The sequence below is a fragment of the Nerophis lumbriciformis genome, linkage group LG35 (assembly GCF_033978685.3).
Source record: "Nerophis lumbriciformis linkage group LG35, RoL_Nlum_v2.1, whole genome shotgun sequence".
NCBI lineage: Eukaryota > Metazoa > Chordata > Actinopteri > Syngnathiformes > Syngnathidae > Nerophis > Nerophis lumbriciformis.
Genome location: NC_084582.2, coordinates 147,501 through 168,705, shown reverse-complemented (window position 1 = coordinate 168,705; position 21,205 = coordinate 147,501). Strand labels below are relative to the sequence as shown.

The 21,205-nt window shown below is 41.7% G+C and overlaps 1 protein-coding gene across 2 annotated transcripts in view; it reads left to right on the top strand.

Annotated features, from left to right (window-relative positions):
* Positions 1-21,205, top strand: part of slc16a2 (solute carrier family 16 member 2) — a 68,256-nt gene that overhangs the window by 46,124 nt on the left and 927 nt on the right. For both annotated transcript variants that reach the window (XM_061928099.2, XM_061928100.2), the window contains exons 5-7: positions 15,207-15,435; positions 19,100-19,355; positions 19,427-21,205. The exon at positions 19,427-21,205 is cut by the window's right edge and continues 927 nt beyond it. In XM_061928099.2, the coding sequence (XP_061784083.1) occupies positions 15,207-15,435; positions 19,100-19,355; position 19,427 (486 nt within the window). In that variant the 3' untranslated portion in view covers positions 19,428-21,205. The remainder of the gene's footprint in view (positions 1-15,206; positions 15,436-19,099; positions 19,356-19,426) is intronic.

Here is a 21,205-nt window from a genome sequence, read left to right as displayed (position 1 = left end):
AAGGAGAAGGAGCGCCAGGAAGCAGCTAAGGATAGCAGACCTCTTAATGCATGGCTAAAACCAAGTACTAGCATCATGGAAGCCCTGAATTTACATTGAGGAGCATATTTGGGTATGGGTGGCCTCCATCCTACAGCCCTCTACTGGCCCCTGGTCCATATTTTTGGCCCTGTATTGCGTTTCAGTTGTTTAGTCTGAGCATTAAGTGAGAAAGACCATAAATTACAACTTGATGGTGTTTTCATCAAGTTAAGGGAAGAAGGACAGATTTTCACATTGAAGTTTTTTCCATTTGGGTATTTATTTTTGTATTTTTTTTCAAAGTTCATGTTGCATTGTTCAATGTTCAATATTAAAGTGCTTATCTTTAAAAATAAATAGCCTAATAATAAACCAGTTTTTTTGTTGCTTTTCATGTCTTCCAAGCCTATGATAATGTGAATTAACTCATTATGACAATAATTTGTTGACACAAAAGAAATGGCAATCACTTTTACCTACAAAGGACACACAGCTAAGTAGTTAGCTTCCTATTAGCAAATTTAATTTTACATTAATTTCCATATTGTGCAAAGGACCAAAACATTTTTTCCTGCCCTTTTCTGACTTTGAGCCCCTGCCCCTCTATAATCATGTGCACGTCCCTGTATATATATATATATATATATATATATATATATATATATATATATATATGTATATATATATATATATATATATATATATATATATATATATATATATATATATATATATATATATATATATATATATATATATATGTATATATTTATATATATATATATATTTATATATAGATGTTTGGATGCATGGATGGAGGGAGGAATAAATGTTTGAGCGTAAGCTTGTGGTTCACAAGACAAAGTTTGGTCGTTAAAACTCCGTTAACCCTTTGAAGCGCTGCTTCATGCAGACGAAGGACGGGGCAGCGACAAGCCTGAGACCGCCATGTAATATCACTCGATAAGTGCATGTTTTTTTTTTACCCTTTTGCCTTTTTCACCCTGTTTGTTGCATCTTTGTTGCTCTTGCTCCATTATAAAAAATGTCAATCAGGAAGCTGGTCTGGGAAGTAAAGGAACAACGTTCATATATTTTCAATATTCAGTGTTTCAGTGTTCATAGTTAATATTGTAAATCCTACATTATATATTTTTTTAATTCAGTCAAAAACTAAAGTTCATTCCGTTTTTGAGATGGTCTTTTTGTCTGAAAATACACTCTGGATGTACATGAAAATACAGAATGTGGGATTTACAATATGAACAATAAATCACTGAATATTGAGAATATGTCAACGTTGCTCCTCTACTGCAGACCACCTCCTTGATCCACATTTATAATGGAGCCAGAGCAACAAATACGGCAAAACATAAACGCCAAGGGTACAAAAACAGCCACATATTGGACATGAGATCACTGTTCTGCAGAACTTTGCTGTAGAACTCTAACTCGCTGCTCCGTATACAAGCTGTCTGCATAAGTAAGTGCAGATTTGAACCATTGGATTTATTTGTTATACTTTGAAAATATCCATTGAAATGTTTATTATGTTATATTGTGCCCGTGTAGCCCAGTTAGCTGTTTTTTTTATGCTGTTTTGCAAGACCCGTGTCACGTGACTTCAAACTTGACACCTCATTGGCTGCTTCTTGGACAGGATCCATTGCGTCACTCTTAATTTACCACAAGTCAGTCTTGCTTTTTGAAGCAGCAATTTATTTTACACTGAATTTTTATAGACTGAAATTAAAAACACTGCATTTTTTTTCAATGAAATTGTCAGCATAATTTGTTTAGGTCACAAAATTCAAATGCAAAAAAAATCAGTTACATAAATTCAGTGTCATTCAGTGACAAGCTTTTGTAAAAAAAGACACAAATGAACCTCCATAGATGCGGGACAATACCAAGCGTTGTTGCTTGCCTACTGTTGCATACTGCTATCTTTGATTGAGGTCACAGCTGATGGAATTGAAATGAATGTCAGGCGTACACGAAGAAGATGGTAGCAGTGTGTAGTAAATATGTGCACAATGGTAATGTTTCTTTGTTGGCTCCACGAGAGCTTGTAATCATTTAGTGGACTTACAATAAAACATTATCCAAAACCTTCAAACTGGATGACATTGTGGTCTTCTACAACTACACATGTTTACTTTTCTCTCTTTTTGTCACTCTTGTAGCAAGATGGCACAACGATGTCCTTAAATGGAAGTATTTATTTGAAGATATACATTGTCCAATCAATAATGTGCCTTCTTTTCTTATCCTTAGCATTTAATAGATGTCTTGGAACTAACTATTAACTTTATGTGACATCTACACTTTCAGTTTTGTAAACCCACCCCACGGCCACAGACATATTCGGAACACAGAACCAAAAGTCAGGATTGTTGGCGCCAAATAAATATGCTTCAAGTCCTGATTTGCACCCACAGAGAATAAAATAATGAAAATAAGCTTTTGTGTTGGCGAGTGAATGACACTGCAGGTCCTTAGGAAATAGAAAAGAGATTCAGTCCTTAGAAAGTCATTTAGTCCCAAATGACTTGTCCCTCTTATCCTAGTCTGTATGGCCTGCTACACAAAACACATTTCCTTTGATAGAAAATGAGGAGCCCTCTTCTTGAAATCAGACAGAAAGTCATGTTTGAGATTTGAGAGATTTAGTTGACTTCAAAGGAAAAACATATTAATCTTCATTTGTCGAGGAATTATGCAAACGGGTTATTTCCATCTGCAGGCAACTTGATTTTAAAAAGAAGACAAACACACGCAGTTTCTAATTCAGTTGGCACTGTGGAGGGACGTTAGCGCATTCATCCATGGCACATCATCAAAATTGCTTGGCTGCTGAGACTACCCTGCACCAAGGTTTGTCACTAGGATTCAGAGAGTGGGTCTGAGCATTGAGATGAACCTGCACCAAGGTTTCTCACTAGGATTCAGAGAGTGGGTCTGAGCATTGAGATGAACCTGCACCAAGGTTTCTCACTAGGATTCAGAGAGTGGGTCTGAGCATTGAGATGAACCTGCACCAAGGTTTGTCACTAGGATTCAGAGAGTGGGTCTGAGCATTGAGATGAACCTGCACCAAGGTTTGTCACTCGGATTCAGAGAGTGGGTCTGAGCATTGAGATGAACCTGCACCAAGGTTTGTCACTAGGATTCAGAGAGTGGGTCTGAGCATTGAGATGAACCTGCACCAAGGTTTCTCACTAGGATTCAGAGAGTGGGTCTGAGCATTGAGATGAACCTGCACCAAGGTTTCTCACTAGGATTCAGACAGTGGGCCACTACACTTTTTGGACCAACTTTGATATAAGCTGAAGCTCCAACAATGACCCAAACCCAGACTGATGGCATGTTATTCTTTCAAATACCAACATATATGTTGTTTTGCTCTCATGCACTGGGACAATGTTTCCGGTGCCTAAAGCAGCAAAACAGCCCCTAGGGCTCCTGCCATTTACGTTTGTAAGCACAGTACTTTATAGGGTTGAAGGCCTTCCTTTGTGCATCATCTCTAAGCTCAAACAGCTTCCTTCTTTAAAGAACTGACCGCCAAAAGTCAACCTCGTGTTTCCAATGCTCTCAGGCAAACTTTGATGTGCAATGGGCTTTTTGTGGCCATGAAGTTCCCCACCATAAAGAAGGAGCCTTCACAACAATATGACCTCAAACATGAGTCAAGATCATGAGAAATGCTCTTTTCTTCGTCATATTTCCAACAAGTTTTGGAAATGTTGCATTTTTTTTAAACATGTCCAGGTTTATATTCGACAGAATTAGTTTTTTTTGTGCTTTGCAAAGATGCAACAGAGCTGTTCTTGAGACTTTGAGAAATGGCATTATATTCTCTTAAACTAACAATCTACAGCAGGGGTGTCAAACTCAAATACAGAGTGGGCCAACATTTAAAAGTGAACAAAGCCGCGGGCCAAGGTTGAACAAATTAACCTTTTAATAGGGACCCAAACAAGTTTTGCATTGAATATTGAACAAGCAAGGCTTATATAACTTTATAGTGACATGCAAAATTGAGTTTCAAATAATAATAATATTAATTAAAAAATATCAATGGTATATCAAATACAATTTAAATAAAAATTGAATGCCTCTTTTCTATTTGCAGCTTTCTGAGGTAAATATCAACATTAACGTTTTCCACAGGCTAATACATTTGAAAATAAAATAATGAATAAACCAACATTCAGGACTTTAAACTGCTCAGTTTGCAACACACTGATCTAATCTGATGTGCCCAAGCCAGATACCTGACATCTTTTCTTGGATGCTAGTTCATTAATGGCGGGGCTCAGGCTTTGAGCTGAGGCAACCCTCATTATCGAACGAAGGTGTTCATCAGTCATTATATCTCGTATTCCACAGTCTTGGGGCGTGTCTTACAGGCACTGCTTTTAACGTCCTCTACGAGCTGACGTCACGTCCGCTTTTCATCCATTCATTTTTAATTTTCCTGAGGGAACTCTCCTGAAGGAATCAATAAAGTACTATCAATCAATCAATCAATCAATCAATCTTTATTTATATAGCCCTAAATCACAAGTGTCTCAAAGGGCTGCACAAGCCACAACGACATCCTCGGTACAAAGCCCACATAAGGGCAAGGAAAAACTCACCCCAGTGGGACGTCGATGTGAATGACTATGAGAAACCTTGGAGAGGACCGCATATGTGGGTAACCCCCCCCCTCTAGGGGAGACCGAAAGAAATGGATGTCGAGTGGGTCTGACATAATATTGTGAGAGTCCAGTCCATAGTGGATCTAACATAATAGTAAGAGTCCAGTCCATAGTGGATCCATATCCATCTATCTATCATCCCTTCTAACAACGTGCCGGCCCAGTCACAAGATATGTGCGGCTTCTGTACGCACACACACGTGAATGCAACGCATACTTGATCAACAGAGATACAGTTTACACTGAGAGTGGCCGCATAAACAACTTTAACACTGTTAGAAATATGCGCCACACTGTGAATCCACACCAAACAAGAATGACAAACACTTTTTTTTTTTTTTTGTCCTGTCCAGCTTCTCAGGCAAATCATATAGTAGATGTAGATGATCATATAGTAGATGTAGATGATCATATAGTAGATGTAGATGATCATATAGTAGATGTAGATGATCATATAGTAGATGTAGATGATCATATAGTAGATGTAGATGATCATATAGTAGATGTAGATGATCATATAGTAGATGTAGATGATCATATAGTAGATGTAGATGATCATATAGTAGATGTAGATGATCATATAGTAGATGTAGATGATCATATAGTAGATGTAGATGTAGATGTAGATGTCGGCTGTTCACATTTACTTTACAAAAGAGAAGTGTAGGATACTTCTCTTGTTGCCTTATTTGTATTTGACTTTATTAAATGTATTTATATTATCATTTAGTGCAGCCGGGCCGGAGCAGGAGGGGATAGAAAGAGAAAAAAAAAGAAGACAGAGGGGGAAATTGTGGGGACAAGAGGGGGATTAGACAGAGAGACAAAAACAACAACAACAACAACAATAGAGCAACATCAGCAAATATAACATGTACAAATATGATGGTAAAAGTGATAGCAAATAAGCAGTTAGCGGAAAAAAATAAATAAATAATACAGAAATGACAATGAGCATTATTACACTACAAATGGATCAATACAAATACCAATAGAAATAGCGCTATTGATAATGAACAATACCAATAATTTACCTTTATTATCAACAATACAGTTGTTTAAATGCAACAATACATATACGTAATGATAACTTCAGATACGAAAGAATGCAGAAAAATGGAGGGGGAGAAAGAGAAGCAACCTACATTAACCTTGTAGATTGTTATAGTAACAATAGGTTAAGCTTTGTCAGTGTGCCATGTGTTACACCCAGTTTACCCTAGGGCAACAACGTTAATATATGTTTGATGAAACGTGATTATGTGCATGAGTGTAAGTATGCATATGTACTTGTATATGTACAGAATGTGTATATGTGTTTGTACAATGAATGTATATGTACAGAATGTGTATATGTGTTTGTACAATGAATGTATATGTACAGAATGTGTATATGTGTTTGTACAATGAATGTATATGTACAGAATGTGTATATGTATGTTTGTACAGTGAATGTATATGTACAGTATGTGTATATGTGTTTGTACAGTGAATGTATATGTACAGTATGTGTATGTGTTTGTTTGTATATTGAATGTGCGTGTGCATGTACAAACTTTAAGTATGTAAATATGTACTGTATTTGTGTATGTATGTGGGAGCATAGTTACCTATGTATGTATTTATGTATGTGAGCATATGTGAATTTCTATGTACAATATATTCGACTCCCAGAGTGCGTGGGAGCCAGAGCACGGCCCCAGTCCCCCCGAGAGCCCAACCCACAAACAGTAGGTGTGGTGCCCAGGGAACCAGGGACCACCGTCCCCACGCAGCCAAGCCGGCCAGCGACAGGAACCCCAGAGCCCGACCCACCGCACCGCCCACAAGGGCCAGCAGCAGGCCGCAGACAGACGCACCCGGCAGAGGACAGGGCACGAGAAAAGCAGGGAGCGAGAGACCACACCCCACACGGGCAGAAAGGCGAGATGCCCCGCCCGAGGGACCCAGAGACTCCCCGCAACCGGACGGGAAGACCGCCCCCGCCCCACCGGCAACCGGGCCCCCACGAGCCCACCCCCCGCCCACAGAGAGCGCGGCGAGGCCAACCCCCGGCCACCCCATCCAAATCGGCCGCCGCAGGACCACCCAGCATGGGGCCACGGGAACCACCCACCCCACCCGCAGGGACCCCAACGATGGTGATGGAACAACCAGCAACCGCCCCGCCGAGCTCCCCGCTGAGGGAGGGTTAAAAAATAAAAAAAATAATATTAATAAAATATATTAAAAAATAAATAAATAAATAAATAAAAATAAAAGAATTAAAAGAAGATCACAGACATGCTGACACACAAGGTCACTACCCCAGCAGCTGGCCGACTCGCAGCACCTCGGAATACCTTGCAGCACCAAGCTACCACAATAGACGCAGGGACTAGACCCAGCAGGCCCCAACCAAGATGGGCACCCGGAAGGGATGGACGGTGGGACCCAGGAGCTCCAGACACGCAGTCCGGATGCAGTAGCCTGGGGACGGCGTGGCGCGGTGGAGGAGTGGCCGTGCGCAACCCGAGGGTCCCTGGTTCAATCCCCACCTAGTACCAACCTCGTCATGTCCGTTGTGTCCTGAGCAAGACACTTCACCCTTGCTCCTGATGGCTGCTGGTTAGCGCCTTGCATGGCAGCTCCCTCCATCAGTGTGTGAATGTGTGTGTGAATGGGTAAATGTGGAAGTAGTGTCAAAGCGCTTTGAGTACCTTGAAGGTAGAAAAGCGCTATACAAGTACAACCCATTTATCATTTATTTAGCCTGAGGCGCCGACCCCCGCCTGACAGGCAGGCCCAGAGCGTACCCCCAGAAATATACATATATACTGTACATATACATACACATACACATATACATGTACACATACACACACATACATATACATACACATATGTACACATATACATACATACACACACAAAGAGTTCTGGGTATTTGTTCTGTTGTGTTTATGTTGTGTTCTCCCGAAATGTTTGGTGTGGATTCACAGTGTGGCGTATATTTCTAACAATGTTAAAGGTTTTTATACTGGCACCCTCAGTGTGACCTGTATCGCTGAAGATCAAGTATGTGTTGCATTCACTTGTGTGTGCGTGCCAGAGCTGCACATGTTATGGAACTGAGCCAGCACTCGTTGGACTGGACGAAAAGGGGACGTAACAATTACCAGGAGGGGCACTGAAATTTGGGAGTCTCCCGGGAGGTTTGGCAAGTATGAGAATTAGCGGTGTACCGCGGCACCGCCGCTGTATATAATCGGCGGGCCAGCTCTAGTGTTAATTTGATATCACCTCACGGGCCAAGTGAAATTACAAGGCGGGCCAAATATGGCCCGCGGGCCAGAGTTTGACACCCATGATCTACAGTCTTCAATCTAATCTTCTTTGAGTTGGTAGTAATCTGAAATGTGGTCATCGGGCACAGGCCACAGCTGAGGAGGCAGGTTCTACCAGGTCTTCAGTAGGTGTGACAGTTCTACCAGGTCTTCACCCTGGCAGTAGGTGTGACAGTTTTACCAGGTCTTCACCCTGGCAGTAGGTGTGACAGTTCTACCAGGTCTTCACCCTGGCAGTAGGTGTGACAGTTCTACCAGGTCTTCACCCTGGCAGTAGGTGTGACAGTTCTACCAGGTCTTCACCCTGGCAGTAGGTGTGACAGTTCTACCAGGTCTTCACCCTGGCAGTAGGTGTGACAGTTTTACCAGGTCTTCACCCTGGCAGTAGGTGTGACAGTTCTACCAGGTCTTCACCCTGGCAGTAGGTGTGACAGTTCTACCAGGTCTTCACCCTGGCAGTAGGTGTGACAGTTCTACCAGGTTTTCACCCTGGCAGTAGGTGTGACAGTTCTACCAGGTCTTCACCCTGACAGTAGGTGTGACAGTTCTACCAGGTCTTCACCCTGGCAGTAGGTGTGACAGTTCTACCAGGTCTTCACCCTGGCAGTAGGTGTGACAGTTTTACCTGGTCTTCACCCTGGCAGTAGGTGTGACAGTTTTACCAGGTCTTCACCCTGGCAGTAGGTGTGACAGTTTTACCAGGTCTTTACCCTGGCAGTAGGTGTGACAGTTCTACCAGGTCTTCACCCTGGCAGTAGGTGTGACAGTTTTACCAGGTCTTCACCCTGGCAGTAGGTGTGACAGTTTTACCAGGTCTTCACCCTGGCAGTAGGTGTGACAGTTTTACCAGGTCTTCACCCTGGCAGTAGGTGTGACAGTTCTACCAGGTCTTCACCCTGGCAGTAGGTGTGACAGTTCTACCAGGTCTTCACCCTGGCAGTAGGTGTGACAGTTTTACCAGGTCTTCACCCTGGCAGTAGGTGTGACAGTTCTACCAGGTCTTCACCCTGGCAGTAGGTGTGACAGTTTTACCAGGTCTTCACCCTGGCAGTAGGTGTGACAGTTCTACCAGGTCTTCACCCTGGCAGTAGGTGTGACAGTTCTACCAGGTCTTCACCCTGGCAGTAGGTGTGACAGTTTTACCAGGTCTTCACCCTGGCAGTAGGTGTGACAGTTTTACCAGGTCTTCACCCTGGCAGTAGGTGTGACAGTTTTACCAGGTCTTCACCCTGGCAGTAGGTGTGACAGTTCTACCAGGTCTTCACCCTGGCAGTAGGTGTGACAGTTCTACCAGGTCTTCACCCTGGCAGTAGGTGTGACAGTTTTACCAGGTCTTCACCCTGGCAGTAGGTGTGACAGTTTTACCAGGTCTTCACCCTGGCAGTAGGTGTGACAGTTCTACCAGGTCTTCACCCTGGCAGTAGGTGTGACAGTTCTACCAGGTCTTCACCCTGGCAGTAGGTGTGACAGTTTTACCAGGTCTTCACCCTGGCAGTAGGTGTGACAGTTCTACCAGGTCTTCACCCTGGCAGTAGGTGTGACAGTTTTACCAGGTCTTCACCCTGGCAGTAGGTGTGACAGTTCTACCAGGTCTTCACCCTGGCAGTAGGTGTGACAGTAGCTATTAGGGATGATGTTCGAAACCAGTTCTCCCGGTTGTTCAATAAGAAAAGAACCGATTCCATGGACTCAAATCCCTTTTTGAGAACCGGTTCCTGTTATCGAGGCCACTATAGTAAAGAAAAAGAGTTGGTTCTTTATTCGAATCCCTGGGAACGAATCCCGTCTCACAGGAAATGCCCTGTGGAACGTCCCAGAAAATGACGTAGCTCAGTCATTTGGCGGCAGATACAGAAGCAGCAAAAAGATTTATTATATATATACTTTTTTGTATTCTATTTTAGTTACTTTGAATTTACAACCCCCTGGCACTGTTTTGTATTGTTTTTGTACTGTTTTTGTTTCTCGTCTGTTTGTAATTGAAATTTATAAATAAAGGTTTAACATTTTTTTTTTTTAAAAACAGCCTGATAAAACGCCTCAAGGCATGGCTTCATTTTACAAAAAAATACGAGGAGGAAACGGCTATCTGCAATTATTGCCAGGCTTCGCTCTCATGTAAGAGAGGAAGCACAACAAGCATGTTGAAACATGTTCAGGCTGCACATAACCTGAAGGTTAGAGAAAAGTGTCGTGAAGAAGCAGCGACTGAGATGAAAAAGCCCGCTCCTCTTCCTCTGCTTCAACCTGCAGCACCAATTCCAGTGAAAGTGCTGCTGAGTAACTAACTTTAACTGTTGCCGCTTCATTTCCATATCTGCTCACTCGTAGCCTTTAGGCTAAAATAATGTTACCTCTTATGTCAACCAGGACTGCAGTAATGTTAGCTAGACTAACGTTACCTAAGCATAGTCAGTGGCTAACGTTAGCCTTTTTGAATGTGTCTGATAACGTTAACGCTATCTTGTAGCCTACACCACTCCAGTGTTTGCAGGTCTGTCTAATAAACTAGTGCTTTCTTTATTTAGTTTATTTTGTGCATGAACACACTTACAGCATAACACATCACAGTTTCACATCATTTCACTTGACATCATGTCCGAAAAGGAGTAGGAAGAAGTAAAGCTTATTTAACCCTACCCCTTTCCCACTTCAGAGTGTTTACAAATATATACATCATTTACTGACCTTTTTATAATAAAATAACATCTGTGAATTAGTATATACAACAGTTTTGTAATATGTAATTAATTAATTCAGTCATTATTAATATACTGAGATGAAGAATATCTTATTTTCAATAAGGTTGAAAGTATTTCTCATAATTCTTCTTTGTACTTTGTAAGCACTATTATTTTGAACAACCTCTTAAAGTGGATCATATCAGTACAATGTTTAACTTCATTACTTAATCCAGTCTATCATTTAATTCCACATATTAATGCGAAAGACTTAATAACAGACACCCTAGTCTTCACATTCAGCTAATTTCCCCCCTAATTCTATGCTGTGTCTGTCCCTCATTTTCCCTCCAAGACATGCAGTCATTCCTGGAGGAGGCCACACTGATGGACCCCAAGGATGTTCCAATAGCAGCAGAAGTGCACTTTTTGGAGAGCTGTAATATTTTCAGTTTTGTGCCCAAGGGACTGATTTTATTTAACACTATATTATTATTCATACATCTATAGTGATCACAGAGACTAAACACTATATTATTATGTATACACCTATAGTGATCACAGAGACAGGTTGTTTTTGTGTTACTGTATATATTTGTTTTTCTGAAAAATCCCACTTAATATACTTTGGGTAACAACAGTCAATATTTATTTATTTTATTTTATTTTTTTAGGGGGTAACAACAGTCAATATTTATTTATTTATTTTATATAAAATAAAAGTGAGCTTTTGTTAAACCAAATATTGTGTGTTTTTTTCCATATACAACAACCTATCTGGATTCGATAAGAGAATCGATAAGGAATCAGTTCGATTAGAGGATTCGATAATCGGCTCAAACTCGATAATTTCTTATCAAACATCATCCCTAGTAGCTATGTGCACATGGACACGTTTCATCGGGTTAAAAGCCTAACCGTAATAAAAATGCTTCATGTAAACACACCATTGGGAATATTGTAAACGGATCACACAGGTTGGGATTAAAAGGTAATTCCGATCAAGACGTGTGGTTTATGCCATTGGGATTGTAGCGCATGAAAATGATCCTGTGGATTGAAATGATCCTTAGTGCGCATGTCTACGCTTTGGTGGTAGAGCAGGAACTAAATGAAATAGTCTTGGGATGGTCTTTCTCCGTTCAAGTCGTGTTATATCCTGTTGACTTTGTTTCTATGAAAACGAGACGAGCAAAAACAAAAGTAGTGAACAGAAGGAAAATTGACCGTGACAATTGCACAACGCCATGTTTGTTTACAACAGAAGTCACTGATTTTTCAGCACCCGCAGTGAGCAAACTCTTCCAAAAGATGGCGCCATAGCACACGCAATAACACATATTTCTGTTTATGGTATGATGCTGCGCCTGTCAGAGTAAGGCATTCCAATTTAAGGTGTGATGCATGAAAATTAACCTCATATCCAGATCATTTTGTTCCATGTAGACAGGATCATTCTAATCTGAGTTATAATCATGTTGCCCATGTACACGTGGCTAGTGTCTGCTCTAATCCACAGCTAGTTCCAGTCTATTAGGGACTTTCAGATCGTCCTGCCTAGGTTGTGGCCACCAACAAAGTTTTCTTCTATCCAGCCATTCAAGAGCCTGTGTGCCATTTCTTTGCCATCATTCGTCTCCCCACATGTTGGTTAATGCTACTTGTTTGGTTGGCTGAAGACGGTCTGCATAAAATGGACTCTGGATTAGAGCCTTTGTGGGGTACTACAAGTGGGATCTGATTTGCTTACTACTAAGATAGAGGAGCAACTCTGGGCCAAGACCCTTTTGATCAAGTGATACTAACCCTGACTATTCAGGTCTGGTTCAAACTTAATTGAATGATCAGGTGTGTTTTTAAAGTTCATGGGGACTAATCATTTGAACCATGTCACTTTTCAAAAAAACTTACATAAAGAAATCTTGAAAATTCCTTTGAACAAAATGAGGCCATATTAGTGAAAAGTAGTTCACTATGAAGAATGCTAAACACTGAGCAGTATATTTGTGTAAGTTCTTAGATAGCTAACAGTTAACTGGGTATTTAGACTATTAGTTCCTACCTAACATAATTACAGCACTTTAAAGCAAATTGTGGAGATACTGTATTCAATTTGTATTCAATCACGACAAACTAAAATGCTTTGCTCTGCCTATTATTTCATTGACATTGGATGTGCAACACACATCCTACTGATTAGCATCTGCGATATTACATGGCGATTTTAATATATATATAATCAAAACTATGACTAAATGCACGTTACAATCCAACAGCTGGTGTATAATAAGTACAATACTCAGGACCTGAGCTAAGATCCATAAAACCACACGCTAAACAGTGTGTGCAAACTGTCAAATTGCATTTTCTATTATTAGGCTTGTAGCGTGTCAGCCACTAGGATAACAAATGCAAAAGTGGTGTAGACCGCCCGACTTAAATGAGGTTTTTGCATGTACTACCGGCATTATGTGCCCATGGAAACACAAATTTCCCTCCACATTCATGCTCCTATCTGTGGGGTTCTGCAATGTTAAACACTTATAATCTGCAACACCTTTGCTGTAATATAGAATCGCAATCTGGACAACACAAACTTTTTTTATTTTTACAAGCTGATCGTACACTCTGCGGGGAGGCAATAGTGTCCAAACTACGGCCCGGCGGGCCAAGTGCGGGCTGCCAGCTTCTTCAATGTGGCCCGTGAGATGTCATGAGTGCTTTGAAATTCATTTTAAATACTGAATGCTACATATTTGCTGCCATCTTGTGGACAATGTGAGTAAATTAGATGAATGACCCTTACAAGTACTTTTAAAATGATAACACAGCGCTTACTTAAATGACACAATCCAAACAACCTTCCCTAGTCATGGTGCCAAAATAAAATATTTAAAAAAATGCAACTAACATAAAGGTCAACACACATGGTCACACATAACACAACCTGCTCGCTGAACATTGTGGATGTTATAAAAAACGTCCAACCACCATAAAACATTTCCAAAATACATCCATTACAGTGCATGATGGGGAAAATGCAAAACACTCTCTCCACTCTTGTCAATGTTTGGAGCATTTTAGCTGCTTGCTATTTTTGATTGATTACAAAACTTTAAGAAGGTATTCATGCACAAGCGATGAGTCAAACTTTCACATACTCTTAATGTCCAATTTGAAAATGGATGGATGGATGGATATATCCATCCTATTAATACAATATGTACGCACGCACGCACACATTTATTTATACAGGTGTATACATACACACATATATATGTATATACACACATATATAGACCATGACAACACAAGAGTGCATTTATGCGTCTACAATCATCCAAATGCAAGAAATTGCATATTGCAAGACATTGTTTCATAAAGGAGATATAATATAATAATATATTTCTTAAATGAAAAAAACAAAGGCCAGTCCAAAAAACAAACAGGAGCAGACACCAAAATGCATCAGTTGAGTTTGTTTTAATCAGTCAGTGAAGTCATCCAGCAGTTATATAATAAACAAAAATGATATTGCTGAGTAGACAAATTGTCTTTTATATGTTGTCTAACATACTTAGAACAGAATAGAGCTGTAGTGATAGACTTCTTTCTCACAAGCATTTCTGCGACTTACTAAATCAAGATGCAAAACAGTGACCACAGAACAGTTTCAGCCTTGATAAATCCCACTGCGTGTGTGAGAAAATGAAAGTTGCGACTGAAGCCGTTGTGATGATTAGCATACTTAGCATATTCATGAAGACAGACACGCTAAATGATTTATTTTGCTCACTTAAGAAACACAATCCTCTGGGTACAAGTTTAGTGTGCTATCATTTAGTGGATCAGGCCTTTACAGTACAAACACTTTGTAGGTTTCAAATCATAAGATAAGGTGACACATTCAGCTTAATGGCAAAGACTACTTCCTGCCATCTAACGTCTTGGAATTGCACCTACATGCACAAATGAAAGTCCTAACTGTAAGTAAAGGAGATATAACAACAGTTATACACAGCACAGTCTTAAATGTTCTATACAAAAACAGATTTCATTATTGAACATATATTAACAATATTTACGCTTGAACGCACACAAAAGTCTTGAAAACTTGATTAGCGCTTAGATGGCCCAGGAATAGAACCTTCCCTTTGATGGCCCAGGAATAGAACCTTCCCTTTGATGGCCCAGGAATAGAACCTTCCCTTAGATGGCCCAGGAATAGAACCTTCCCTTAGATGGCCCAGGAATAGAACCTTCCCTGCTGACATCACCTTTGGTCATTGCAGTGTCTGATATAACCTTTTCATTTGGATGTTTCAACAAGTCACTTATTCATTAAGTGAACCCATGAACACCTGCACTAATGATCATGTCTGTTATACACCTGCACTAATGATAATGTCTTTATACACCTGCACTAATGATGGCACACATGAGGTGAATCCATGTCTTGTCCTTCACAGGTGGTGTCCTTCATGGCCCTGGGTCTGATGTCTATGATGATCCCTCAATGTGCCGTCTTCGAGGGGTTGGTGGTGGTGTGCATTTTCCTGGGCCTGTGTGACGGATGCTTCCTCACCATGATGGCCCCCATAGCGTTTGAGCTGGTGGGGCCCATGCAGGCCTCGCAGGCCATAGGTTACCTGCTGGGCCTCATGTCTCTGCCAATGACCGCAGGGCCGCCCATCGCTGGTGAGATACACCTCAACCTGATGCACAACATGGTCCTAGCAGAGTAGATACACCTCAACCTGATGCACAACATGGTCCTAGCAGAGTAGATACACCTCAACCTGATGCACAACATGGTCCTAGCAGAGTAGATACACCTCAACCTGATGCACAACATGGTCCTAGCAGAGTAGATACACCTCAACCTGATGCACAACATGGTCCTAGCAGAGTAGATACACCTCAACCTGATGCACAACATGGTCCTAGCAGAGTAGATACACCTCAACCTGATGCACAACATGGTCCTAGCAGAGTAGATACACCTCAACCTGATGCACAACATGGTCCTAGTAGAGTAGATACACCTCAACCTGATGCACAACATGGTCCTAGTAGAGTAGATACACCTCAACCTGATGCACAACATGGTCCTAGTAGAGTAGATACACCTCAACCTGATGCACAACATGGTCCTAGCAGAGTAGATACACCTCAACCTGATGCACAACATGGTCCTAGCAGAGTAGCCAAACATGTCATGAAAGTCAAAGTCAAACGTGGTCCTCCAAATAATTACCATCTTTTTTTAACTGTAGAGCGCACCTTTATATAGGCCACACCCACTACCTTTTATAAGGAAAACTGATGTTTCTCATATATTAGCTGCAGCAGACTACAATATGTTGTGACATGAGTTATTTACATTGTAAGATTCTGTCAATGTATATTTACATACCTTCATTGTTTCCAAACAATGTCTGTAATGTAACAACAATCACTTGTAGCAAAGTGTTGTGACGTAACAACAATCACTTGTAGCAAAGTGTTGTGACGTAACAACAATCACTTGTAGCAAAGTGTTGTGACGTAACAACAATCAAAGTAACACTTCAACAAGTACTTCCACTTGAACAAACACCCACATCAGACAATGCAATATGAAGTATAAACGATAAACACTTGAATATTAAGAGTGCCAAGATTCTCACTGACAGTTTGGTTCTGTTTGAGTTTTTCCTCTGTTTGTGTTTTATTTCCTGTCAGCGCTCTTATTTTGGTTCCTTTTCCTGCACGTCTCCCTGAGCGCTTGTTTCCCTCACCTGTACCTGATTGGCAGTCTGGCACACCTGGTGGCAATTGCCAATCAGGCCACTATTTATACTTGCCTCGCCCTCCAGTCAGTGCTGGAGTATTACTAGCTGTATGCTGATAGCTGTTAGCCGTTTCCTCGATGGATCCCTGGTTCCTGATTCCTCTTCCTGTTTGCTGTTTCCTGTCTCCTGGTTCGTGTTTTACCTGCATTTTTGGACATTAAAACCACGTTTTCCTGTATCAAGCTTGCCATTTCTGCATCTTGGGGTTCGTCACCAACACTACTTGACAGAGGCTGACAGCTATCAGCAACGAGTCCACAGAATACAGGACATGGCAAACAGCTATCAGCAAACAGCTTACAGCAAACAGCTTACAGCAAACAGCTATTAGCAAACAGTCCACAGCATACAGCTATCAGCAAACAGCTTACAGCAAACAGGACACAGCATAGAGGTAGTAGCTTACAATACTCCAGTGCTGACTGGAGGGCAAGGCAGGTATAAATAGGAGCCTGATTGGCAATTGTCACCAGGTGTGCCAGACTGCCAATCAGGTACAGGTGAGGGAAACAAGCGCTCAGGGAGACGTGCAGGAAAAGGAACCAAAATAAGAGCGCTGACAGGAAATAAAACACAAACAGAGGAAAAAGTCAAACACAAGCAAACTGTCAGTGAGAATCCTGACAAAAAGTAAGAAAGTTGGACTCCTACGTTGTTTACTTCCCTTAAAGTGTTGTAATCAATCAGAAATATCAATCAACTAAATGCACCAAACATATCACCCATCATGCACTGCAGTCAACTGATATATTTGTCATTTGAAATTATAGGACGTGTTTTGTAATATCCACTAAGTTCAATGATCTTGAGGTGTGTTGACTTTATTTGTTGCTTATACTTCATTTATACAATGAGTGGGAAAAGTTGTTTGGATTGGGTCATATAGATTGAGGCCGCACTAAAGACCCCGGTGGGCTTTTCTAAAGACCCCGGTGAGCCGCACCGCACTAAAGTCCCCGGTGGGCCGCCCTAAAGTCCCCAGTGGGCCGCCCTAAAGTCCCCAGTGGGCCGCGCTAAAGTCCCCAGTGGGCCGCATTAAAGACCCTGGTGGGCCTCTCTAAAGACCCTGGTGGGCCTCTCTAAAGACCCTGGTGGGTCTCTCTAAAAACCCCGGTGGGCCTCTCTAAAGACCCTGGTGGGCCGTACTAAGATAGATAGATAGATATATAGGTTTTTATTGTCATTGCACAAGTACATTAAAACTTTGTTTTCAGTACAAACCCGTTGAGACAAACAAACAGTGTACAGAGTTACAGAACAGGAACACTGATGGGTCGCCACAAGGCGCTCCGTAAAAGATGGGATCAAAGGTAAAACGCTGGGGAAGGATGAGTAAAAAAATAGAATCTAGACTGGACTCCTAAGTGAAGTGTGAAGTGAAGTGAATTACATTTATATAGCGCTTTTTCTCAAGTGACTCAAAGCGCTTTACATAGTGAAACCCAATATCTAAGTTACATTTTTAAACCAGTGTGGGTGGCACTGGGAGCAGGTGGGTAAAGTGTCTTGCCCAAGGACACAACTAAGGAGGCCCAGTCTGGAGTGGGAAAAAAACCTCCATAGCAAAGCACATATACATATTAAAGTTAAGTTAAAGTAGCAATGATTGTCACACACACACTAGGTGTGGGGAAATTTGTCCTCTGCATTTGACCCATCCCCTTGTTCACCCCCTGGGAGGTGAGGGGAGCAGTGAGCAGCAGCGGTGCCGCGCCCGGGCATCATTTTTGGTGATTTAACCCCCAATTCCAACCCTTGATGCTGAGGGCCAAGCAGGGAGGTAATATGTCCCATTTTTATAGTCTTTGGTTTGACTCGGCCGGGGTTTGAACTCACAACCTACCCATCTCAGGGTGGACACTCTAACCACTAGGCCACTGAGTACAGCGTACATCTCCAGTTATCTAGCAACAGAGGGAAGGGAGTGCGGGGTCATTGTGGCGGGCTGCAGCTCTCAGGTGCTGACCATCCTTTCATCAGCCCTATGGGATTTGTGTCGAGGGCGTTGGGTTGGGGGGTGGGGTGTGTATATGTGGCGTATATTTTTTTGGGATTCATGTTTGTGTGTAAGCTTGCAGTGTGTCTCTGTTCCGCGGCCTTGATGTTGAGCAGTCGCTAGTCCAAAGTCAACAACAACAGGTGTGTGTCCATGAGAGACAAGAAGGAAGTTTGTTGTGTCTTCACTGCACTGTCCTTCAGGAGAGTCTCCAAGCCAGGGAAACAATCCAAGTTAGAATGTTTTGTATACTAGTGAAAATAACATTTTGTTGACTATTCCTGTTTCCACTTCCAGGTCTCCTCCATGATTATTTTGTTGACTATTCCTGTTTCCACTTCCAGGTCTCCTCCATGATTATTTTGTTGACTATTCCTGTTTCCACTTCCAGGTCCCCTCCATGATTATTTTGTTGACTATTCCTGTTTCCACTTCCACGTCTCCTCCATGATTATTTTGTTGACTATTCCTGTTTCCACTTCCAGGTCCCCTCCATGATTATTTTGTTGACTATTCCTGTTTCCACTTCCAGGTCTCCTCCATGATTATTTTGGCAACTACTTGGTGGCCTTCTCCCTGGCCGGCGTGCCCCCCATGGTGGGAGGGGTGGTGCTGTTCTTTGTGCCCCTCATACACCGCCCACTGCAGACGGCAGAAAGGGAGTCCGGCGCCAACATGTTGGCCGACGCCCCCATGTTGGCCGACGCCCCCATGTTGGCCGACGCCCCCAAGAGCTGCTCCAACGGAGACCTGCTGCCTGGCTACACTGACCTAGAAACACATATTTGGTATTATCTACTATTTCTTTATTCTCTGTTGTCCTTTTGCCTTTTGTCATCTTCACATTGCTCCTCTCCAGACTGGAGCTGTGTGGAAACACTGGAGGGACCATCACTTTGCTTGACCTTTGACCTCCTTGACACTAGTTGCTAACCATGAGAAGGTCTGACATGATGCTGCCCCAGAGAGCTCACAGGAAGACCTCCAAGAGGAAGAGACTACATAGCTAGTTTAAATCTCACAACCTAGACATGTTTGGGAAGTGAACCTTGTAGATATCAATTATAGTACATTCTTCTTTTTAGCATCCACTCATGAGTGTGAGTGTCACTGAAATAGACGATTGATATTTTCCCTCAACTTGTGTCAGTATTCTGTTGATGACATCTACCTTCTCCACTCTTTAGGGAACAGCCTCTTTCAACATTTTCAACGATGCAAAGTACAGACCCCAAAAGCAGTGAAGTTGTAAATAAAAACAGAAATCCTTTTCAACTTATATTCAGTTGAAGACAAGATATTTCATCTTCACACTGAGAAACTTTCTTCTTTGTTTGCAAATATTAGCTCATTTGGAATTTATGCCTGCAACATGTTACAAAAAAGCTGGCACAAGTGGCAAAAAAGAGTGAGAAAGTTGAGCAATGCTCATGAAAGACTTATTTGGAACATCCCACAGGTGAATAGGCTAAATGGGAACAGGTGGGTGCCATGATTGGGTATAGAAGCAGCTTCAGTCATTCACAAACAAGGACGGGGGCGAGGGTCACCACTTTGTCAACAAATGCCTGAGGAAATTCAATCAATCAATCAATGTTGATTTATATAGCCCTAAATCACAAGTGTCTCAAAGGGCTGCACAAGCCACAACCACATCCTCGGTACAGAGCCCACATAAGGGCAAGGAAAAACTCACAACCCAGTGGGATGTCGATGTAAATGACTATGAGAAACCTTGGAGAGGACTGCAGGTTTGATTAACCACCAAAGAGGAAAAGAAGCATGGGGACTGTTCTAGAGTGAAAGTGTAAAAGGCAGCATGTGTGATGGTATGGGGGTGTATTAGTGGCCAAGACATGGGTAACTTACACATCTGTGAAGGCACCATTAATGCTGAAAGGTACATACAGCTTTTGGAGCAACACATGTTGCCATCCAAGCATGGACGCCCCTGCTTATTTCAGCAAGACAATGCCAAGCCACGTGTTACAACAGCGTGGCTTCATAGTAAAGGAGTGTGGGTACTAGACTGGCCTGCCTGTAATCCAGACATTGAAAATGTGTGAAGGCTAAAATATGAGAAGGGAGACTGTTGAACAACTTAAGCTGTACATCAAGCAAGAATGGGAAAGAATTCCACTTCAAAAATGTGTCTCCTCAGTTCCCAAACCTTTACTGAGTGTTGTTAAAAGGAAAGGCCATGTAACACACTGGTAAACATGCCTTTTTTCTATGTGTTGCTGCCATTAAATTCTAAGTTCATGATTATTTGCAAAAAAAAAAGTGGTTTCTCAGTGTGAACATGAAATATCTTGTCTTTGCAGTCTATTCAATTGAATATAAGTTGAAAAGGATTTGTTGTATTCTCTTTTTTTCAACATTTACACAACCTGACAACTTATAATACGGGTGTGCTTATCCGATATTGGATATCGATCCGATATCAGACAAAAAACAAAACAAGTATATCTAGTGACTGGCTTGTTAACTCTTGGATGTTAAGCTCCGATACAAGCATTCCTAGGTAGACATGGTAGGCTAGAGGCTACTAGGAGTTAGCAGCTACACTGTAGCTAAGCACACAATAGCACACAAGCTAGACATTCGTAAGTGTCCTTGATTGAAGAATATTGCAGTC